Consider the following 21928-nt stretch of genomic DNA (forward strand, 5'->3'; position numbering starts at 1 on the left):
CAGACGCACACAGTGCTGTTCTGCTCATGTGAGCCGCAGGATTTCCACTGCTGAGATTTTTACATCACACCCTTCATCTCCTTTGTTTGTTCAGGCTTTGAAGGCGAGGGTCTCTCTGGGTAGCTTGGATGGCCTCACTAATGAGCCTCCTTCCTTAGCTTGACTGCTAGGATTTCAGGGTTTACCACCATACCCAGCCTGAATATCCTTTTTGACGTGGTCTTGCTACATAGCCAGAATGGCCTGGGATCTGTGATCATTCTACCCTGGCCTCCTGGATGCTGGGACCCATGTCTTAACAGGAACCTTAGCTACCAAAGAACTTTCTAGCTTCCATTTATTTACTGCTGACGGACTAACCGTACAGACAACGGTTAACACATTGCAGCAGACGTGCCATCCTCCCATGTTCGAAATTAGCAGAACTGCACTGTCAAGGTGTGATCTCCACCCACCTGGGGATCTCTGATCAGATTGGTCTTCAGGAAGAGGCTAACACCATCAGAAAGTCCTGTGCTGCTGCTGGTTGACTGTCCTAGGACCACATGGGGAAGGAACCATGGTCCTAAAAGATTCATCACCAGCCCCAAGCTTCCAGCAGTCCAGGAAGACAAATGAGGTGTCTTAGGGCCGTTTGCTCCCGTTTTCTGGGTGCCCGCCATGATTAACCTGGGGGACACCAACTGTTGGCAACAGCACTCATGCTCACAGCCTTCAAGGATACTTAATGTCGATCTCTGCCCTGCACCTGAGGTGTATCACCAGCCTCGTGGCCCAGGAACTGCGTCGGTGGGAATGGCACAGGGTAGGTACCTCACCTCTCGAATCTAGCCCTCACCTAAGTGGCGGAAGGGCTGACAACCTGCCTCTTACCATGTATCTTAGCTTCTCCATCATCAAGTCAGGCCATTCTTGGCAGCCCGGACTAAGGCGACCTGCCCCGCCAGTGATGCCCGTGTGCCCTTCACTGCTGGGAAGGTCCATGGGGAGAGGCAGGACCTGGACTATCCCATCTTGCTGCCCACATGGTAGGTGTGGCAGCCATGTATAAAGTGTTCCCTGAGCCAAACCTACATCTTCCAGGTCAAGGCGTTCTGCCACCAAGGCTGGTGTGTGGGCTTAGCCCAAGGTTGCGGCTTTTTCCTCTGGAGTCTGAGGCCTGAGTAATTGTGCTAATGTGGAGTAGGGCTGTGCTCTGGGCTGCAGGCATCTAAGGCAGCTTGCAGGGAGGCAGCAAGCACACGGCCCTGCTGCTCTCATCCAGATGCATTTTGGAAGCAGATGTTGGGTCCCTCCTCTCCGGACCAGCTCTTCCCTGGAAGGGAGGTGGCAGAGAAGATCTTCCGATGGCTCCTAGTTCACACTTTCTTTGAGGGCCACAGACACTGTGTCTGAGTATCTTCAGACTCAGACAGATTCACTTACCTGTCATCTGATGCATGAGTTCCGGCCAGCTGTTAGCGTAACACCTGGACATTCTGGCCTGACAATGAAGCATAATTAAGTGATCAAATCTGACTGGTTCACTGGGCACAGGCCGCCCTCCTCAGTGGTGGTCAAAGTGGACATTTCCAGGCAGCTGTGAGCTTTTCAGGTTGCTGCCAAGTGACATCTGGGTAGCCTCTACAGCTCAGAGACTAGGGAGATACCTTCCCCAGGCCTCAGAACTAACGAGTCCAAGTTTAGATGGGCTTAGGCAGGGCTGCTCAGGGCCGTGAGCTGGGAGAGTCATCCCTCACCCAGTGGTCTTACCAGCCCACACCACACACCTCCCTGAGGGACTCTGTCTTCCTGCACCCACTCAACGTGCTGGTTTTCTCTGGAGGCAGCTCTTAAAGTTGAAACACAGAAACCATGTGTGTATGCATGTGTATACATGCATATATATCATGTTCTTGAGACAGGATCTCATAGTGGTGCCAAAACTGACCTAGAACTATAGATACCCAAACTCATGCTGTCCCAAACTTGGAGCAGTCCCCTTGCTTTGGCCTTCTGATGACCAGGATACAGGCATGTGCTAACCACGACTGGCTTGGTATCCCTCCTTTCCTTTCTTCCCGGCAGGGTTTATTCCACAGTGGCCTCAAACTCACTACAGAGCTGAGGGTGACCCTGAAATCCTGATCCTCCTGCCTACTGAGACGACTGCCACCCTGTGTTAGTCTGACTTCTAAAATAGAAACTGTTTTTACTCCTGTGGGGCGTGTGTACTTCTGAGTACACATGGAGACCGGAGAAGTCGTCAGGTCTGCTCTGGCTCCGTGCCTCATACCTGAGATAGTGTTTCTCACCAAACCTGGAGCAGATAGCTTCCTGCTGCCTGGCAGCCAGCAAACGCCAGCAATCTTCACCTTCTTGCCCCAAAGACTGGGTTTAGAGGTGGTTACAGCCATGTTTCTCATGTGTTGTGAGGGCCTGAATTGAGGTCCTCATGATAGGGGTGCAAGTGCTTTGCTCATAAAGCCACGTCACCTGCACGGGCTGAAACTGGGATAGTAACCGCAGAAAGTGAAACGGTAACCTGGAGTCAGCAGACTGGTGAGCAGTCCTCACTCCCGCCTGACACCTGAGCTTCCATCCATGATGGCAGGGGGGGTAGGGGGGGAGCGGTGGGGGGGGGAGGTCTCTGATGAAACCCAAGGACTGTGAGTTAAGTGAAAGGGAAGTTTAAAAGGCCCACACTGTCTGTTTCCATCTGAGGTTCCCATCCTACCCTCCCTTCCGCTGTCAGGATGCTCGAGAGCGCGCACACACACACACACACACACACACACACACACGCGCGCGCGCGCGCGCGCGCGCGCGCACACACACACACACACACACACACACACACACACACACACACACACACCGTGGGGATGGATCAGAGAGCAGGCATCGCTCTGAGTGTACTCTGGGGCTAGCATCACCAGAGGACCCTGACTTCAGGCCCAGCTTGTTCCCACTGGCTTCAGCGGTTTGTCTAGGCCCTGCTTCTGGCTTCTGAACAATTTGCCAGGGAGGTGAGGCCAAGAGTGTGAAGGAATCCAAGCAGCACGTGGAGATACTGTTCACAACTGTGCTAAGCACTGAGCTGACGGAAGCGGGAGCTTGTGAGTCCTCTCCTCAGCTCCCAGAGAGTCCCCTGGTAGGAATCCCAGAATCCCTCAGCACCATCCTATATCCTGTTGGCCATGGTAGGGAGTCAGAGCCCTCTTAGGGTGCAAGCTTCTGCTTGGGCAACAGTGTGGGCTACCTGTCTCGGTGCAGCCGCAGTGAAAGAGACAGACCAGGTGTGGACTCTGGGTCCCACTGACTCCTCCCGCAGTGACTCGGGGGTCATGAGACTCACAGCAGGTGCTGATGCTGCTCTGCTCTCACCGCGTGAAGTTCAGAGCAGAAGCCAGTTTGAGAGGCTGGGTGACTGAGTGTTTCCCAGGATGCAAGAAGCCTGGCTTCCACCTACAGCATCCGAACAGGAACATAAATAAAACAGAAAGGCGAAAGGCCACAACATCGAGAGCAAAACTACAGAACTGACCACGGTTTGAAACTGCAGCCTTTACTGGACCTTGTTCCTCCATCTTCCGCCCTGACTGAGGAAACAAGAAACATTCTAAACGCTCTGACACCCGAAAGCAAAACCAGCTCACACGTGAACACAACATAATCCAGTGCCCAACTCGGCGACTTTCGGGAATCACCTCTGCTTGCTTTTTCCAACAAAGAAAAGAACAACATGGTTCAGTGATTGGCAAATACTGTCGTCATCTGGCCAGTGCTTCTTCCCACAAGCCATGCTGGGGCCCTTCCACAGTTCTGGGGGGCTGGAGGGCCCACGTGTGAGGGCATGGCAGTAGCGAGGCACCCCACAGAGGTGCACAGGAAGGAGGTCTGAGGACGCCCACACCTCTGACAGTGAAGACAAGCCCTGCTGGTATTGGCTTTCTTCATCTTAATTATTAATTTTTGGTTTCTGAAGTAAACATGTTTTTGCTGTGAGGAAGGAACAGTATACCTCAACACATGGGAACCGAGCGGCTGCCGCTAATACACATACTTCCCTTCCTGCTCAAGTAGTTTTTCCCCAAAAACCCGTTTTCATGATTTCTGTTACGGTTCAGAAAAAGTAAAGAAAATGTTTTCAAGTATTCAATTCCTATCAAAAATTGGTATCAAAAGTAACAAAGGACCTAATTCTGTAATAATTTCATGTCTTAAAAAATAACTTAAGAAGCGAGAGGCCTGGCCCTTCACGTGTATAAATCCTCTGATCCGGCTAGAGTTTCTTTAGACACCGTGGGGTGGAATCCGTGTTGAGCACCTCGATCATGGACCTCAGAGTCGGGAACGTCTCTGATACTGATGGCAGGGTCTTGTAGGAAGGGGAGATACTGGAAGAGAAACACAGGGAAATTGTTGACTATTAGCAGTGCTTTATAGGGAGGGCCAAAGCCTGGGTATACACAACCAGAAAGGCAGAAGGCACAGCAGACCCTTCCATAGTAGTGACCTCATGCCCTGAGCTGCTTGGAAGCTCAGATATGACTTGGGGAAAGAAATACTTTGATGTGCACAGGGCCCCATGTCGCACAACTCATATCCTGCTGTGGCCACCTCACCTGCGGAGCCCGACTGAGGATGCTGAGCCCGACTCTGAGGACGCTGGGCCTGACTCTGAGGACGCTGGGCCTGACTCTGAGGACGCTGAGCCCGACTCTGAGGACGCTGGGCCTGACTCTGAGGACGCTGAGCCCGACTCTGAGGACGCTGGGCCTGACTCTGAGGACGCTGAGCCCGACTCTGAGGACGCTGAGCCTGACTCTGAGGACGCTGGGCCTGACTCTGAGGACACTGAGCTGACTCCGAGGATGCTGAGCCTGACTCTGAGGACGCTGGGCCGGACTCTGAGGACGCTGAGCCCGACTCTGAGGACGCTGGGCCTGACTCTGAGGACGCTGAGCCCGACTCTGAGGACGCTGGGCCTGACTCTGAGGACGCTGAGCCCGACTCTGAGGACGCTGAGCCTGACTCTGAGGACGCTGGGCCTGACTCTGAGGACACTGAGCTGACTCCGAGGATGCTGAGCCCGACTCCGAGGACGCTGAGCCTGACTCTGAGGACGCTGAGCCTGACTCTGAGGACGCTGGGCCCGACTCTGAGGACACTGGGCCTGACTCTGAGGATGCTGGGCCTGACTCTGAGGACGCTGAGCCCGACTCTGAGGACGCTGAGCCCGACTGAGGACGCTGGGCCTGACTCTGAGGACGCTGAGCCTGACTCTGAGGACGCTGAGCCTGACTCTGAGGACGCTGGGCCTGACTCTGAGGATGCTGGCTCAGGCCTGGCCCCACCCCTCCTGGTTCTGTCACCTGTCAGTTATTTTCCCATCTGCAGCAGTAGAGTAAATCCTTAGAATCCCCATGATCCTTGAGAAACATTACATACCAGGTTTGCCACGAACCATGACTGTGCAACATGTGGCTGTGTGGTTTGTGGAAAGGTTTGCACGCGAGTGGGTTTGAGTGTGTTTTTGTGTGTGTGTGCATGTGCGTGTGGTGGCCCTGGGCTGACGTCAGTTCTCTTCCTTAGCCCTCTGTAGTGTATTTATTGCTGAACTCAGAGCTCACAGGCACAGGCTAGCTGAGCTGGCTACCTTCGTCTTAGGATCTTGTCTGCATTCCAACCTGAGACCTACCACACCCACCCAGCATTTCATTTGGACTCTGGGGGTCTGAACTTGGGTCCTCAGGACGAGCTCTATGCACTGAGCTCTCTCCATCTCTTACCCCTCATTACCTGTAGTAAATGTCTCTGCCTTAAACCAGACTGGCTCTTGCTCCTTTTCTTTCCCTTTTCCCCTCTTCTCCTCTGTCCCTTCTCTCCCCCCTCCCTTCCCCACTTCCCTCCATGTGCTCATGGCCGGCCTCTACTCCTCTCCTCTTCTATTCTTCTCTTATTAAATCTTCCCACGTGGAAAAAAAATGAACAAAACAAAAAAACAAAAAATCCAGCGTGCTGAACAACTGTACAGACGAGCCCATGAAATGAGCGCCTCGCCAGGGCCTCTGCCCAGCACGGAGCAAGGAGCCTGTGTCTTCCCCAGCAAGCCCACTCCAACCACGGCCAGTTACCTTTTCAAGTTCATCCAGCTTTTCGCTATTTTGCTGAAGGCCTCTGAGCCAGGGGCTGTCATGGCTTCAAAGTCGACTAACTGGAAAAGAGGAGAACCAGAGCGAGAGGAAAGGAAGGAAAGGGGTGTGAGGTCTAGCTCACGTGTGATCCATAACCAGAGTTATGGATCACCTCTGCCAGTCCGCGCGCCTCCCTCCGCCAGCCCAGCCTACCTTCCCTTTGGGGATCTTCCCAGCCACTTCTTTGCCACTGGCCATCAGCGCTCCCACAATGACTGAATATGCAATGACACTGCCAAGACAGGACAGATTTCAGCCAGCCCTGGCCTACGGCTATCTCACTAACCTCCCTGGGGGCATCCATCATGAAACGGAACCTTACATAGGAATTCTTTGGACTAAAACCTTAAATGTTTAGTTAACAGAAGAGCTGTGTTGCGCCTGTTTTGAAAATTTCTCTTTCCTACGTAAAAAGCCTAAGGAACTTGAGGGCTGTCGACAGGAGCATCTGCTTTCTGAGGAAAGGCGTATTTCCATGAGTTTGTTTCCTGCTTTTTTCTCTGCTTGTGAGAGGAGCACATGAGCCCTCTCTTCTTTACCTTAAATTCCCTTGATGGTTGATCAAGCATGTGATCTTTCTGCTTTTCATTTTTTTCCCCCCTGAAATGGCCTCACTGTGTAGACCAGGCTGGCATCATCAGAGACCCACCTGCCTCTGTCTCCTCAGGGTTAGCATTAAAGGCACATGCCACTATACCCAACAAAAGTGGGAATTTTGGGGGGGAGGGTGTGGATTTTAGAGGAAGCAATGGGGACTTCATGTGATCTGTACTGGGCTTTAGAGCCCGTCTCTGTGACACAAACGTAAGCTGTAGCAGCAGTCCCAACTTGAGACTGTCACAGTACAGGACATCACTTACCTAGATCCTCGAGACAGGGGCATTAAATTATAAAAGTAATAAACTAAGGATAAGATTAAGTTGCAGACAGCATCAGCCTCCTAGGAAAAAGAACAGAGATTCATGAACTTCAACCCCATATCACAAACTCTGACAAACCGCTCCCCTCCCTCAGGCCTGAGGCTTTGAAGCTGACGGGCTTAGTGCTCTAGAGGCTGGAATAACTGACTAAATGTCAAGGAAGGGTAGCACCTCCATTGTCTGAGAGGAACCTGTCCTCTTAGGAGCCTCCGAGGGCAAGGGGAGAGAAGTCAGAGACCGGGGAACTCCCAGCTTCTGACTTCTCTCACGGCCAGCCCAGCCAGCGAGCAGCCGCTGGTTGGAAGGAGAGCTTGCTGGGAATGCACACGATGTGACTGGTCACATGTGGCTGCAGAGGAGGCAGAGCGCCCGCTGGTGCTAAGTTCACTTTCTTTCCCACTTCTGATTCAGTCCAGGACAACCAGTCCATGGAGGGCACTGCCCACACTCGTAGGCCTCCCTTCCTCAGTTAAATCTTTCAGAAATGACCAGAGGCACCCCCTAGGCGACTCTAAGTCCCTTCAAAGGCAGTTTTACAGTGAGCTCTAACATACAGACCAGGCTCACTGTGGCCAACCTGGACGAAGCTCTTTTGACCCCAAACCTGCACTGAGGCAGCGCAGGGCTGACAATATGGACGGTACATTCACCACCCCACCGCTGTGGCTGTTACACCCGGGAAATGTCTCTGCTCCATTTATTATCAGAAAGAAGACTGAGACGATTAAAATTGACTTCAGGCATAAGACACACAACCTCGGTGAAAGGAGAAGTGTGTGTGTGTGTGTGTGTGTGTGTGTGTGTGTGTGTGTGTGACAAGGAGTTGGGCTTTTGCCAAAAGAAATTGCAGGACTGGGGTGTGGCTCAGCAGTGAAGCATTTGCTTGGCACATGTGGAGTTCTGGGTCCCATCCTCAGCAGCACACATGCACACACACTCACCCACAAACACACTCACACCAAGTTCCATCCTCAGAAACACACACGCACTTTCTCTCTCTCTCTCTCTCTCTCTCTCTCTCTCTCTCTCTCTCTCTCACACACACACACACACACTCTCTCTCTCACATACCCTCATACACACACACACACACACCCTCTACACACACACACACACTCTCTCTCTCTCACATACCCTCATACACACACACCCCCTCTACACACACACACACACACACACACACACACACACACACACACACACACCAGGAATAGAAAAGGAAACAAAGCCAAACCTACCCCGAATTCTGCCGAGAGGGTCAGTACTTTGCCCTTTGCTGTCAGGTCCTTATAAAGTGCATCTATTTCAGCGTGATACAGCTGTGTCCTCTCTTCTGTGGTTTGAGTTTCCACAGAAAATAGGATATTGCCGACCCTGGAAATACAAGCAGTGCTGTCAGTGGCACACGTTAAATAGTGCAAACAGATAACCGAAGAAGTGGTGAGTGTGACCTGCGTGCGTTCGTGTGCTCACAGTGGCTGCCCGGTGTGCTCCAGGCTCTGCCGTCACTTTCCCAGCCACTCTGCTTGGTCAGGAGCAAGAGGTGTGGGAAGCTCACGAACACTGCTACTACCATGTCTTGTGCTTAAGCTTCTGCATGCAGCAGCGCTGTGGTGCTGTGAGGATAAACTCACACAGCACGGACTTATCATGATGCCATCTACAGAACCTCCTAGTTCCCAGAGCCTTCAGCTGGAGGGAGGGAGACGTGGCACCAGGCTTGGGGACAAAAAGAGCTTCATGGGAGAGGTGGCCTGAATGTGGGTCTACTCTATTTAAATTCAGCAGGACAACACACAGATATGCAGGCAGACACACACACACACACACACACACACACACACACACACACACACGCACGCACACACACAACACACACACACGCGAAGTAGAAAGGAAACTTGCTGGGAAGAAGGGTTTTAGTGGGAATAATTGAAGCACAAGGACTAAAAGTCATTACATACATGTATGAAACTATCAAAGAAAAAATAATGTTTTAAATTCTCAATCAGTGGCTGTGAGAGCAAGGGCAGAGGGAGCTGGGAGCGACACCAGGGCCTCAGACTCGAAGCTTCACTTCTGAGTTCTTGACTTTGGTTGTCTGTGTCTGAATTCTCCAGGGGACATTGCCACCCTTGCAAGGCCCCACAATCAGCAATGTGTGCACGGTGGCCCTGGGCCCTGAGCAGGGACCCTTGTCTTCCAGAGCCTCTGAGACCAGGCAGAGGTGCTGCAGGGACGCAAATGGGCTATGTGATGGCCAAGAAGGACGCCGCCCCGACACATACTGAGTGCACACATGGCCCAGACACAGCTCGGGTCAGGACACCCCTCCACTGGCCACCACCAGCCCGCACCACACTGGAGCACACATACTTGTCTCCTGTGATGGTGATGGTGAAGCCGTCATACTCCTTCCCTTGATCTTTGAGGCTGGGTACTTTGGTGTTCACGGTGAACCCGTCCTTTGTTTTGGTATTGAACTGCTTTCGAGGGGAAATAGAAATCCATGTTAGTTGCGGTTCTCACGCTGCAGCACGGCACTGTCACCTACACACATGTTGCGCTGCGTTCTCAGCTTTCCTGGGCTGTGTATAGCCCGCATGCTACAGGCCAGACATATCTACTTCTGATCCATCCTGAACCCTGACTCAGCCCTGGGTCTGTGTGAGGCATTCAAACTAAGAGACCGTGTGCTCTCTTGGTAGGCAGTGGCTAAGAACACCCCTCCTCTCTTTAGATGCAACGCAGGCCTCAAAAGCCTCACTTCCCACAAGCCGACAGGGCAGTAGAGGCCCCAGCAGAAAGCTGCAGGCGCCCTACAGCCAAGACCTGGCTCAGTGCGGCAGCTGCTCCGGGGTTGACTCTGCTCCCAGCGCAGCAGGCAGTAGCCTGGCCTGCCAGGAGCAGCAATGCCAGCTCCTGCAAGTGCTCCCCAGAGCTGCGGGCCCAAGAAGTTCTCAGTGGTTCCTCTCCAGCTGTGCCTTCCGGTCACAGACTCTAACCTTGCAGGCCACAGGTCGTGAGTGGAGCTCCTCAGAGCCAGCCAGGGTGTCTCTTATGAACACAGCTTCAGATGCCAGCCGTGAGTCAAAACCTGTGGCGTTCTGAAGTAGCAGTAAACAGGTTCTGCCTTTAATCTAGGACAATGCCTTCTGACTCTGGCTAGGATGCATGGAGCTGGAACAAGGCAGGCAGTGACAAAGGCCGTCTCTGGGCTCTGGTGGGAGTGCGTCTCCAACAGCAGGCACAGGAGACTGGCTGGAGGCCCAGAGCAGGGTGCAGCCAGGCAGGGCTGGCTACCAGGGCTTTCCACTGAACTGAGGAGAGAAGCGCCTTCCAATCAGGAAAGGGCTCTCGGAAGACAAGTGCAGCTGCTTCCTGAATGCCAGCTGAAGCCTCACGGCAAACTGACCAGGTATCAACAGTCGCAGGTCAGGAAACAAGTCTGGCCCAGTGCTGGGCCAGGAAGGGGCAGAGCGGAGGGGTGAGTGCAGGCCTCTGGCTCTGGTCCATGCTCCTGGCTAATGAGCTATCTGCTGAGGCCCCAGCGCTTTTCTAAATCTCCATGTTCTTCGGAGGAAAAGCCAGGTACGTGTTTCCCATACACTCTGAGCGCACACAGACCAACACATCCATAATCCGGCTGAAGCCAGTCTGAAACTGGAAATGCTCCCACACAAAGGACAGGCTCCTTCAGCCGACACAGCCGGGCAGTGCTGCCACCCGCTGGCTGGGTGTTGGACTCACCTCAGTGCACTGCTTGCCTTCCCACTATTTGTCTTCCACCTGAGGTCTTCCTAGATTTCCACAGGAAAGCAACCGAGAGGCTGCCCCACTGCCGTGCCTGTCTCCTGTCCGTGGTGCCCTGCTACCAGTCATGGAGGAGCTGCAGCAATGTCAGCCCCACACGAGGGACTTGAAAAGCCGTCTGAGACCCCTTCTTCCAACAAATCTGTCACTGCCGTGTTGCTTGAGACTCACCACGGCTATTTGTGTCTCCTGTGACCTTTCCTGTGGTTCTGACTTTCCTCGTGAAAGCTGCACCTCAGTTCCATTCCTTCAGAGCGCATTCCAGATTAAAACGGACGTCCAAACTCATGCTGTTGCTGCTGCACAGTGTTGGGGCTCAAACGCGGGCCTAGTACGTACCAGGAAAGTGTTCTTCCACGACTCCAGTGAGGTTCCTCGGGGAGCGAATGGGGCTGGAGGTGCTCTGAGGAGCTGCCCACCTTCAAGGCCACACCTCAGCCTCAGCCCTGCAGACCTCGGCTCACGGCTGACTCTGAGCAGCTCCGGCTAAGGCACAGGCTAAGGCTAAGGCACAGGCTAAGGCTAAGGCACAGGCTAAGGCACAGGCTAAGGCTAAGGCACAGGCTAAGGCTAAGGCACAGGCTAAGGCACAGGCTAAGGCTAAGGCACAGGCTAAGGCTAAGGCACAGGCTAAGGCTAACGCACAGGCTAAGGCACAGGCTTTCGCTGCAGGTGCGGCCACACAAGGACTCGTCCGCCCCTGCCTCAGGCACTCCCTCCTCTTCTGCATCTGCAGGCCTCCGGCCTCCACACCTGTCCTATGGTTCAATGAACAACGCCCAGAGGAAGCTGGGGGATTGGGGATCCCCAACTCTTCTCTTCTTCCAGGAATCCACGGCTTCAGCTGCTGTGGGTTCTCTCTCACTGTGCAAGGGCAACCGAGGAGAACTGGACTGGCCACAGGTCCATCTGACTGTACTCATTTTCAAGTCCTTTGTTTCCTGAATTGACTGCTTCCTGGAGGTCGGTTCTGGTTGAGTCTAGTTCCAGCACTGTACTTGATCTCGGCTACTCCTCACAGTGTGTTGCTATGGGGATCTCCGATGCCACTCCTCATAACTTTTAAGATGGCACAACATTCAAACACGTGCTTTGGTTTCTTTCTTGACATGTTGCTGGATTTCTCTTACACAATTCCTCCTGAGATATATTCTTAATTTTTTTTTTTTTAAAAAAAATGTATGTGTATGTGTGCTTTGTCTACATGGATGTCTGCGCATCCTACACGCCCAGTGCCTGCAGAAGTCAGAAGTCAGATCCTTTGGCACTGGACTTACAGATGGTTTTGGTTCACCATGTGAGATCACCATGTGAGTTCTGGGAATCGAACCCAGGTCCTTGGGACAATGAAGGCAGTGCTTGTCATTGCCAAGTCATTGCTCCAGTCCCGCCTGAGAGGCTGATGGCAAACTTACCTTCATAATTGGAAGAAGGTCTTCCACTTTATGTACCTTTTCCAGAGCTTCTCTGACTTCCAGTAAGCCCTTTGGATTATTTGCTCTTGAAGAGAGAGGGAAGAGCAGAAGGAGGAGGCAAGGGAGGTTAATGCAGAATAAACTGAGCTGTTACATTTCAAAAAACTGCTCCTAAGGGCAAGCAGCCCAGCGCTGTAGGCCCGTATATTCCCAGGCTTCTCACTGACAGGGTCATCCACCCAAACCAATAAGACACGGGAGACAATCACGTTATCGACTGTTCTGGCCCTCCTGCTCCACACGCCCTAAGCAACATGGCATTGGCCTGGGGTAGATGCTACAGGAGTCCATCAAGATGAACTAAAGCACGTGGAGGCCCGGGTGTGGCTTCTGTGTAAATGCCAGGCTGTCTAACACAAAGGACCTAAGCATGAAGAGACCATGGCAGACACAGGATAAACAGTGTCCCAAACTGGGTAACTGCAGGAGTCAGTGCAAGCTACGGGGCTACAGAGGAGCGTGAGGTCAGTCAGGAAATGCAGCAAGGCAACACGCAGGCGCAGGCGTCTTAGCAAAACCTTGGCCACCTTGTTCCGACAAATCTGTGTGCGCGCAGAGAAGCGTATGTGGTTTTACTTCTAAAGCTGAACAATCAAAGTACCCGGCTGGGGTGTCCACACGGTTCTCATGCTTAGCTGGTGAGCCCACCACAAAACTGAAGTCCCCGCCAGGCGAAAAGCTCCACAGGCAATCGAGAATGTCACTGGGCTGAGTGTCAGGCAGAAGCACTGCGAGGCCAAGACTCTGGGAAGCCAGTGCCCGGAGCCGGCTTTAATTAAGCGTCTGCATCTCATTTGGTCTGCCAGTGGTTCAGTTTTCAAATCTCAGATCTACCACACATGGAATGCACGGAATCAATGCTTCACAGCAAAGGGGAAGGTGGAAGGCTTACCCATGATAAACAAGAATCCTGTCTTTAATAAAATGAAGTATTTTCTCAAAATATTCCAGGTATCTCATATTAATCACTTGACCCCTGTAAGGTAAAAGTGATAAAATGTTAACCATCATTTTACAAAGGAATGTGAACATCGGTTAATTCCAAAATCAGAGAGCTGAGACAAATATGACACAGTGTAAGAGAGCTGCTTGCTCTGTCACTGTGGGAGAAGCGAGTCCCGTATCGGCAGAAAGCTTAGGCTCTGGGAGTCTGTCCTGCAGAAAGTGTCCAGAAAAGACTTAGCTCCTGACAGGCCACAGGGGAAGGAAAACCCTCAGCTTCAGTGGAGTTCAGACCTGATGAATACTACTGTGAGTGGGTGCTCCAAGCTCTTGCTATGTGTGCCTGCGTGTTGGACATGCCTGGCTCTGTGTGTGTGTGTGTGTGTGTGTGTGTGTGTGTGTGTGTGTGTGTGTGTGTGTGCGCGCGCGCGCGCGCGCGCGCGCGCGTGCGTGCGTGTCTGTGTACTGGTCATGCCTGGCTCTCTGTGTATGCCTGTGTATAGGACATGCCTGACTGTGTGTGTGAGCCTGTGTATTGGACATGCCTGGTTCTTAGTATGTGCCTGTGTGTTAGACATGCCTGGCTCTCTGTGTGTGAGCCTGTGTACTGGTCATGCCTGGCTGTCAGTGTGAGCTTATGTATTAGATCCGCCTGGCTGTCTGTGTGCACGTCTGCCTATCTGAGGGAGCCTCTCCAGCTCTTCAGCAGTCTTCCTTCCCTCTACCCTTTGGAGGCACTATACTCCTCACATTCCCACTCCGCTTTTTTTGGGTTTTTTTCTTCCCCTTTAATCTCTCTCCAAGGCATTCATGTCTAGCAACAGCTGAGCCTGAGTACCTCTGCTCTAGGAAACACCACTCCTGGATCCCAGCATTCACTCAGTGCCTGACTGCAGAGCTCAGGATAATACAGAAGCTCCCATCTTGCCTAACTCCCGTCACACAGCAACCTCACTGACCCACCCTTAGTGGAGATGGGGGTCCTGGTCACAGCAGTCCCATGAGCAAACTATGGTGACTGTGGAATTCCCCAACTGATCACTTCCTCTGCTGTTTGATGACTACTTGAAAACTGATGCACTAGTACTTAACTTGCGAGTCCACCCTTCAGCAGGCGAGGCTCTACCTGTGCAGGTGCACGGCAAGCATTGTTTGTGTGCAGGTGGACCAGCAAGAAAGACACTTGTGGGTACAGGGCTCCTCTGGGTGTGCTCCCCACCAGGCCACCAGGGCCCCTCATAGTGCTGCACCCCTACACAAACAGGAACAAAGCACAGAGGCTCCCACCTGATTAGGTTGATGTGGTTGTTGAAACCTCTGCTGAGACTGGGTGCCGGCATCTGATCCAGCCACAGCACCGGCTGGTCTGGATCCGCGATCCTGTGAAGCAGAGCCCATGAGGAGTGTGGCCTTACCACAGCTTCCAGGACAAAGCAAGCATGGGTCTCTGCAAAAGTGAGGGAGGAGCCGCCTGGCTCTGACTTCTGAAAGGGGCACACAAGCCATCGAATCCCAGGGCACGGTCAGAGGCAACCGGATCCCGGGCCATGGTCATAGGCTACCAGATCCCGGGCCATGGTTACAGGCCACCGAATACTGGGCCATGATCATGGACCACCAGATCCCAGGGCACGGTCTGGCCACACCAGGTGAGAGGCCAGCAGAGGCTGGTGAGCTGTAACCGTTCTTCTAAACTGTCAACTTGGTGGAAGTTAGAATCAACCGAGGAAATACACCCATAATGGTGACTCCAGAGAGGGCTGGCTGGTGGGGGAAGGCCCTCCGTACATGTAATTGGCACCGTTCTGTAGGCTAGGGGCCCACATTCCGTAATGAGGAGTGAGCTGAGCGCCAGCATTCATCTCTGCTTCCTGATTGGACTGGAGGTGAGCAAACCCTTCCTCTCTTCTGTTGCCTTTTTTCACAGCAATGGGAGCAGTAACGGATACACTGGGCAGGCAGGCATATTAGAGAAATACAGAGGTGGTCTGCACCCTAGGGGACGGGCTGCAGGTAAGGATGGATACTTTGAGCCGGGGGTGGGGTGGTGGTGGTGGTGGTGGCAGTGTACACCTTTAATCCCAGCACTCTGGAGGCAGAGGCGAGCAGGTCTCTGAGTCTGAGGCAGCCTGGTCTACATAGTGAATTCCAAAACAGCCAGAGTTACACAAACCCTGTCTTGAAAAATAAAACAAAACAAAAACAAAAAAACAAAAACAAAAAAAAAAAACAAGAAAAAACCAAAAGGAAGGAAACGTCTAAGACCTCATCTAAAACACTGTGATCACACAAGGGCTTAGAAACCTGGCAAGCCCTCGCTTCTATCTCCTGAGAAGGAGCTGAGTGTGTTCTGCAGAATTAATTAAGGCAACAGTGATTTGTGATGAGCCGGGGGGTGGGGTGGGGTGGGGGGGACGACCACTCAGTATCTTCACTTATAAGGCTTGGTTTTGTAAGCAAAGTGGGATTGAAACCTCTCGCAGAGAGAGAGAGAGAGACAGACAGACAGACAGACAGACAGGGTCTGAGAGCGGTGCTTGCCCACTGCTGCACGGCCCATGGTTTACCTTCTCCACTTCACAGCAATGTCAAACATGTCCCTCCACTGCATCAGCCTCGTCTTCCCGTTCATGCGGACTTTTGAGTTGGTCCAGGTTCGCTGTACAGCCTGCATGACTTCTAGCGCTGCCAGACCCATGGCTAAGGGAGGACATAGCAGGACAGCGCGTCAGAACCCTTCCAGGGCCAACTCTCACCTTTCCTCTCAAGCCTGGGTGACCACATAAAGGACAGGAAGGAGCTGGTCAGACTGGGCTTTCGATGACATGATTCACATTAAGGCGAGCCGCCGCCACCCAACACTGTTCCCTACTGAAGTCTCCAGTCCCTCCTGCCTCCTGTAAGGAGGGGAGAGCTGCCCTGGCCTGACTGGAGCCGTGCTCCCTATCTGCGCAATGGCGAGAGCCAAGGTGGAAGAATTCACTGAACTATCCTACCTACACAGCCCTGCCTCGTCCCTGTGGGAAGATGAGTGCAATAAATAACAATTTCTAAAGGAAGATGGCAGGAAAGACGAGAGACACTTCCTGGGCGGTAACAGCTCCATTTCAAGTTTCCAGAATACCTCTGTGTATCCTCTTGTTGGGCAGGAACCCAGGTGTTTCGTACTGCATCAGTGAACCCAGGCGGTCAGCTACACAGATCAGCTCCTGGACTTCAGGCTTGTAGCCCTCGAAATTCTGATGTAACACATCCCTGCAGGAAACACCAGGAATAAGATAAGGACTTGTGCCGCACACCTGCAGGTCAGCACAGCTGCAGGGCAGCACAGCTGCAGGGCAACACACCTGCAGGGCAGCACAGCTGCAGGGCAGCTCACCTCCAGAGTAGCACACCTGCAGGGCAGCTCACCTGCACCACTGCTCTCCTGGAGCTCAACCAAGAGACACACAGGACCAGGCACAGTCACTTTCTCATTCCACCACACAGTTAAAGAAGCAGTCTCTCTTTACTAGCTGTGTGCACCGTCTGCTACCACATGCGAGCCAGTGCACCATTACACAGCATATGTAGGGGTCCACAGCCCTCATCAGCATTTGTTCTGTAAACCTCTCCATACACACACTGTGTGCAGTGCCTGACCATGTCTCTTAACTGATACTCAATCTGCTGACAAAGGTCGTAGTTATCAGAGATCTGAATTGACTTCAGTCTGGTTTTTTTCTTTTTTCTTCCTTTTTCCCCCTCCTGTGCTGGACAGTTTTATGTCAACTGGACATAAAGTCATCTGAGAGGAGGAAACCTCCATAAGATCACACTGTATGCAAGCCTATAAGATATTTTCTTATTTGGTGAATGATGGGAGAGGGCCCCACCCATTGTGGGTGGGGCCACTCCTGGGCTAGTGGTCTTGGGTTCTATAAGAAAGCAGGCTGAGCAAGCCAGGGGAAGCAAGCCAGTAAGCAGCGCCCTCCATGGCCCCTGCCTCCATGACCTGCCCTGACTTCTCTCAGTGACAAGCAGTGCTGTGGAAGTGTGAGCCAGATGAACCCTTCCTCCAGAAGTTGTTTTGGTCGTGGTGTTTCACCACGGCAATACTAACCAAACTAAGACGTGCCTGTACACACAGTGATAGAATTACACTAAGAAGTGCAACCGTGCACTGATCTGACCCATTAGCTTTGGACGATTCACCTGCTGCTGCTTATCCACTCTGCTCCTCTCGGGGCCCGCCCCAGGGTCTCCTCCCTTAGGTCCTGCTCTGAGTCCCTGCGACCTTCCTTTCAACTGTGCTGTCTCTGGGCAGCCACATCTTGCTGCTGCTTGGCCTATTATAAAAGTCTTTACTTCAGTGAAGACATACATCTGCTATTCCTAGAACTTGCCACTCATCTGAAAGTCTACCCGGCCATGTCAGACGGTCTCTTGTTCATGCGGTCAATGTAGTCACAGCCTCTGAGCATTGAGTCATTTTCTCAGCATTCAGCAACTTTGGTGAAGTCCTCAGAGCCCAGATCTCTTTCCCTGACTTGTTCGTGTGGTGTGTGGAACCCTGAGGTTGGGATTCTACTGCAGGGCCTGGCGGGCACACTCTTGGTGCTTCTCTCCCGTGAGAACTCACCTTCTCTTCACTTCAGGAGGACAGAAATGCTAAGCTGTAGCTATTTCTCCATTTTAAGGAACTGTGTGCTTCTGGGAGTTAATCTCTACCTGGATCCGTTTTGTAGCCTGACTGCCCTTAAGCACAGATGCTTTTGCCCACGACAGCAATGGCTACCCGACGGTGTGATTTAACTTATGTACCTTGGCTGGCTCTGAACTCCTGATCTTCCTGCCTCTACCTCCCTAGTGCTGGGCTTGTGTACTGTCACGTTTGGCTAAACTTTCAAATCACTGAACAATGTATTTTACAAGCAGCAAACAAAGAAATGGTGCTTCTGAAGGGAGCCCATCAGCCTCCGTGTATCTGAGGCATGAAGGCTGCCTGATGTGTGTGTGCAGAAGTGACACCGGTAAGGAAGTCTCAAGGAGCCGTTTGGACTGCAAGAGACAGCTGGTGGCATACAAACTGCAGGAGGAACACGGGCAAGAAGAATTTTATTGATCAAGAAATGCCAGCACTCAGGAGGCTGAGGTAGTGGGATTATGAGTTCAAGTCACCTTGAAATGAATGCATACTGAGGCCCAATCCCATCAAACACACGGAAGAGCAAAGTGAGTCTCCAGTTGGTTGTAGCGGCCATGCTGCCCACCCTAACCCCTGCATAGCACTTACCTGATGTGAGGCTGCAGGCCAGGCTGCTCTTCATAGCCGTCTATGAGAAAAGGTAGGTTCTTGGCCCAGTGGTCCTTGAAGCTGCCCGGTAGGTCCGTGTCAATGTTATATTCCGTCAGGGGAGTATCGAGGTGTGCATGCAGATACCGAGAATACTCTGTAGATAGGAAAGGAGCCATTGCTACAGTGTGTCACCACACGGATGCTTTGAACCACATTGTCCACCCTCCAGGGGAGAAGTGGTGCAGGTGAGCTCCCCTGCAGGTGTGCTACTCTTCAGGTGTGTTGCACTGCAGCTGTGCTGCCCTGCAGCTGTGCTGCCATGCAGGTGTGCAGCACAAGTCCTTATCTTATTCCTGGTGTTTCCTGCAGGGATGTGTTACATCAGAATTTCGAGGGCTACAAGCCTGAAGTCCAGGAGCTGATCTGTCCTTAACTGCGAGAATTCTGAGAGACAGCTTCAGGACTACAGACGCCTGCTAGTGACAAGAATCAAGTGAATAGCAGCCAGCTTGGGTCTGCTTTGATTACAGGTTAACTTCTCCATGAATCAAGCCAGACAGACTGTCTTTCTGTGTCAGAGCCTGAAACCCATGGAAGCATCAGACTGAGACCGGGGTCAGTCAGCTCTGACAGAGAAAACAGGTGTGCAAGCTCACCAGGGCCTGACTGACAGGCGTGCTTGCCACCTCAGGCTGTCATGCCCAGTGACAGCTGTCTGGAAGATGGCCCTCTGGGATCAATACTTGATTCAGTCATTAGGAACATCGGTATGTCTGGAATAGCATGTGCATACAAGTCTATTTCTAACTATAAAGTCGATGAAGTCCAAATTCTGATCGAGACTGACTAATAAAAGATGAGCAGTCAAACCGAGGTGTCTGGTGACTGCAAAAATACACCCCAGGGGTCAGAGCAAAACAGCATGGAGTCAAACATTTTTTTTTTTAAAGATTTTATTTATTTCATGTATGTGAGCACACTGTAGCTGTCTTCAGACACACCAGAAGAGGGCATCAGATCCCACTGGATCCCAGATGGTTGTAAGCCACCATGTGGTTGCTGGGAATTGAACTCAGGACCTCTGGAAGAGCAGTCAGTGCTCTTAACCGCTGAGCCATCTCTCCAGCCCCGGAGTCAAACATTTTTAAAAAGAGTTTCACTACTTTAAAAAGTGTGTGTGTGTGTGTGTGTATCTAAGTGTGGCTATATGCATAAGAGTGTAGGTGACTTTGGAAAACAGATGTTGGATCCTCCTGAAGCTGGTTACAGGTGGCTCTAAGCTGCCACCACGTGTGGTGCTGGGAACCATACTCAGGCCCTCTGGAAGAGCAGTTTTCCCCTAGACCTAAACCATAGCATTTCTCAGGAGAACAGTCATGGTGCCTCACGCATGCAGTCTCAGCACTGGGAAGCCTGAGATAAGAGGACCCTCCGTAGGGTGAGCTCTAGGCCATCATGGGCTACAAGATGTGATGCTATCCCAAAAAGACAAGAAAACAAAACAAAAACCCTAGTGAATAGTTTGCTGAATTAAAATGTTAAATTGTTATTAAATTAGGTAAAAAATATTTATTTTTATCAGATTACATAAAATGTACCATTAGAATTAAGTCCACCTGCTTGTTTTTACATTTCCTTTAAATGTTTTCACCACTTTTCTTATTTGGAGAATTGCGTATGTGTGCCATCGTGAGTGTGTCTGTGTGTGTGTGTGTGGTGTGTGGCTGTGTTTGTGTGCCATCGTGTGTGTGTCTGTGTGTGTGTGTATGTCTGTGTGTGTATATATATATATCTCTGTGTGTGTGTGTCTGTGTGTGTATATATATATATCTGTGTGTGTATGTGTGTGCCATCGTGTATGTGTGTCTGTGTGAGAGTGTGTCTGTGTGTGTGTATATATCTGTGTGTGTCTGTCTGTGTGTGTGTCTGAGAGTGTGTCTTGTGTGTCTGTGAGTGTGTGTGTCTGTGTGAGAGTGTGTGTCTGTGTGAGAGTGTGTGTGTCTGTGTGAGAGTGTGTGTCTGTGAGTGTGTGTGTCTGTGTGAGAGTGTGTGTCTGTGAGTGTGTGTGTCTGTGTGAGAGTGTGTGTCTGTGTGTGTGTCTGTGAGTGTGTGTGTGTCTGTGTGTGTATATATGTGTGTGTGTGCCTGTGTGTGTGTGTGTATATATATATATATATATATATATATATCTGTGTGTGTGTGTGTGTAAATAGGAATTGTTTGTGTATGTGTGTATAGAAAATGTGTTTACATGTATAGAGAGATAATGGCCTGTGTATAGGAAGATGTGTGTGTGCATAGGAAAGTGTGTGTTGTGTCCAGAGCCACCCCGCCTGCTTATGCCTTTCTTTGCCTGAGTTCATTGTTTTCCGATTCATGGGCCCTGGTTTCCAAGTAGCATACGTGGGGGTTACCACCGGGCAAGAATACTGGAGACTTCCTGGTAATTTGCTTCTGCACAAGAATGAGTTTCACTCTATTGTTAGTTAGAAACTTCAGGAAATTGGAACTTATTGTAGGTAAGAAGTTTTTGGGAAATCAAAACTTATGCCATGGGCTTCTGATGTGACATATGTTTAGCGTTACCCTGACAACAAGTTTGTGTTGTGTGATTTTTCTGCTTATAAGCAAGTGCTTTTTGCTTGATTAAATGAGACTTGATCAGAATACTGTCTTGTCTCCATTTCTCGAGCCTATTGTCCCATCTATTCCACCCCCCTCTTCAGGGTCTCCATTGATGTTCCCATAGGCCAGAACATGTGTGTACATGTGGGTGTGTGTATATAAGATGTGTGTGTGTATAGGAAGGTATGTGTGTATATAGGAAGATGTGTGTATACATATGAAGAGTGTGTGTGCATGTGTACAAAGGAAGAAGATGTGTGTGTACAGATGTGTGTGCACATATAAAAAGAGTGTGTCATAAGAGTTGTATGCATACATAAGATGTGTATGTATACATAAGGTGTGCATGTATACCTCTGAAGACGTGTGTGTCTGAGTGTGTATATAGGAAGATGGGGGTAGATGTTTTGGAAGGTACATATATGTGTGCACCTGAAGATGTATATGGAGAAAAAGCAAGCCTGTGACTAATTCAAGAATCGCTTCCTTTCTTACCACACTGGGTCTTTCTGATACAGGAGGACGTGACATAAGGGAATGAGGGGCCAGAGATGCCAGGTCACTAATGCTAAACAATGAAACCTCCATGCAAGGCCCTTTCCTGCCCTGGAGTGAGATGGGAGGGCAGAAGACACGCTTTCCACAAGGAATCGTACATCCAGCTAGAAATGTGTTTGCTCAGGCCAAGCTTCTCTG

At 51.3% G+C, this 21928-nt stretch overlaps 1 protein-coding gene across 11 annotated transcripts in view; it reads right to left on the reverse strand.

The window, feature by feature from the left end:
- Positions 1 to 3526: 3526 nt before the first annotated feature.
- Ttc13 (tetratricopeptide repeat domain 13) overlaps positions 3527 to 21928 on the reverse strand; it is a 54602-nt gene continuing 36200 nt past the window's right edge. For 7 of the 11 annotated variants that reach the window (XM_039097662.2, XM_039097661.2, XM_017601247.3 and 4 more), the window contains 12 exons: positions 18605 to 18761; positions 16454 to 16584; positions 15897 to 16029; positions 14617 to 14709; positions 13280 to 13363; positions 12328 to 12412; positions 9476 to 9585; positions 8338 to 8473; positions 7040 to 7119; positions 6333 to 6411; positions 6120 to 6199; positions 3527 to 4379 (listed from right to left, as the gene is read on the reverse strand). In XM_039097662.2, the coding sequence (XP_038953590.1) occupies positions 4265 to 4379; positions 6120 to 6199; positions 6333 to 6411; positions 7040 to 7119; positions 8338 to 8473; positions 9476 to 9585; positions 12328 to 12412; positions 13280 to 13363; positions 14617 to 14709; positions 15897 to 16029; positions 16454 to 16584; positions 18605 to 18761 (1283 nt within the window). In that variant the 3' untranslated portion in view covers positions 3527 to 4264. The remainder of the gene's footprint in view (positions 4380 to 6119; positions 6200 to 6332; positions 6412 to 7039; positions 7120 to 8337; positions 8474 to 9475; positions 9586 to 12327; positions 12413 to 13279; positions 13364 to 14616; positions 14710 to 15896; positions 16030 to 16453; positions 16585 to 18604; positions 18762 to 21928) is intronic. The other 4 variants (XM_039097660.2, XM_006255803.5, XM_039097663.2 and 1 more) reach the window with 1 other exon arrangement.

The sequence above is a fragment of the Rattus norvegicus genome, chromosome 19, assembly GCF_036323735.1.
Source record: "Rattus norvegicus strain BN/NHsdMcwi chromosome 19, GRCr8, whole genome shotgun sequence".
Lineage (NCBI taxonomy): Eukaryota > Metazoa > Chordata > Mammalia > Rodentia > Muridae > Rattus > Rattus norvegicus.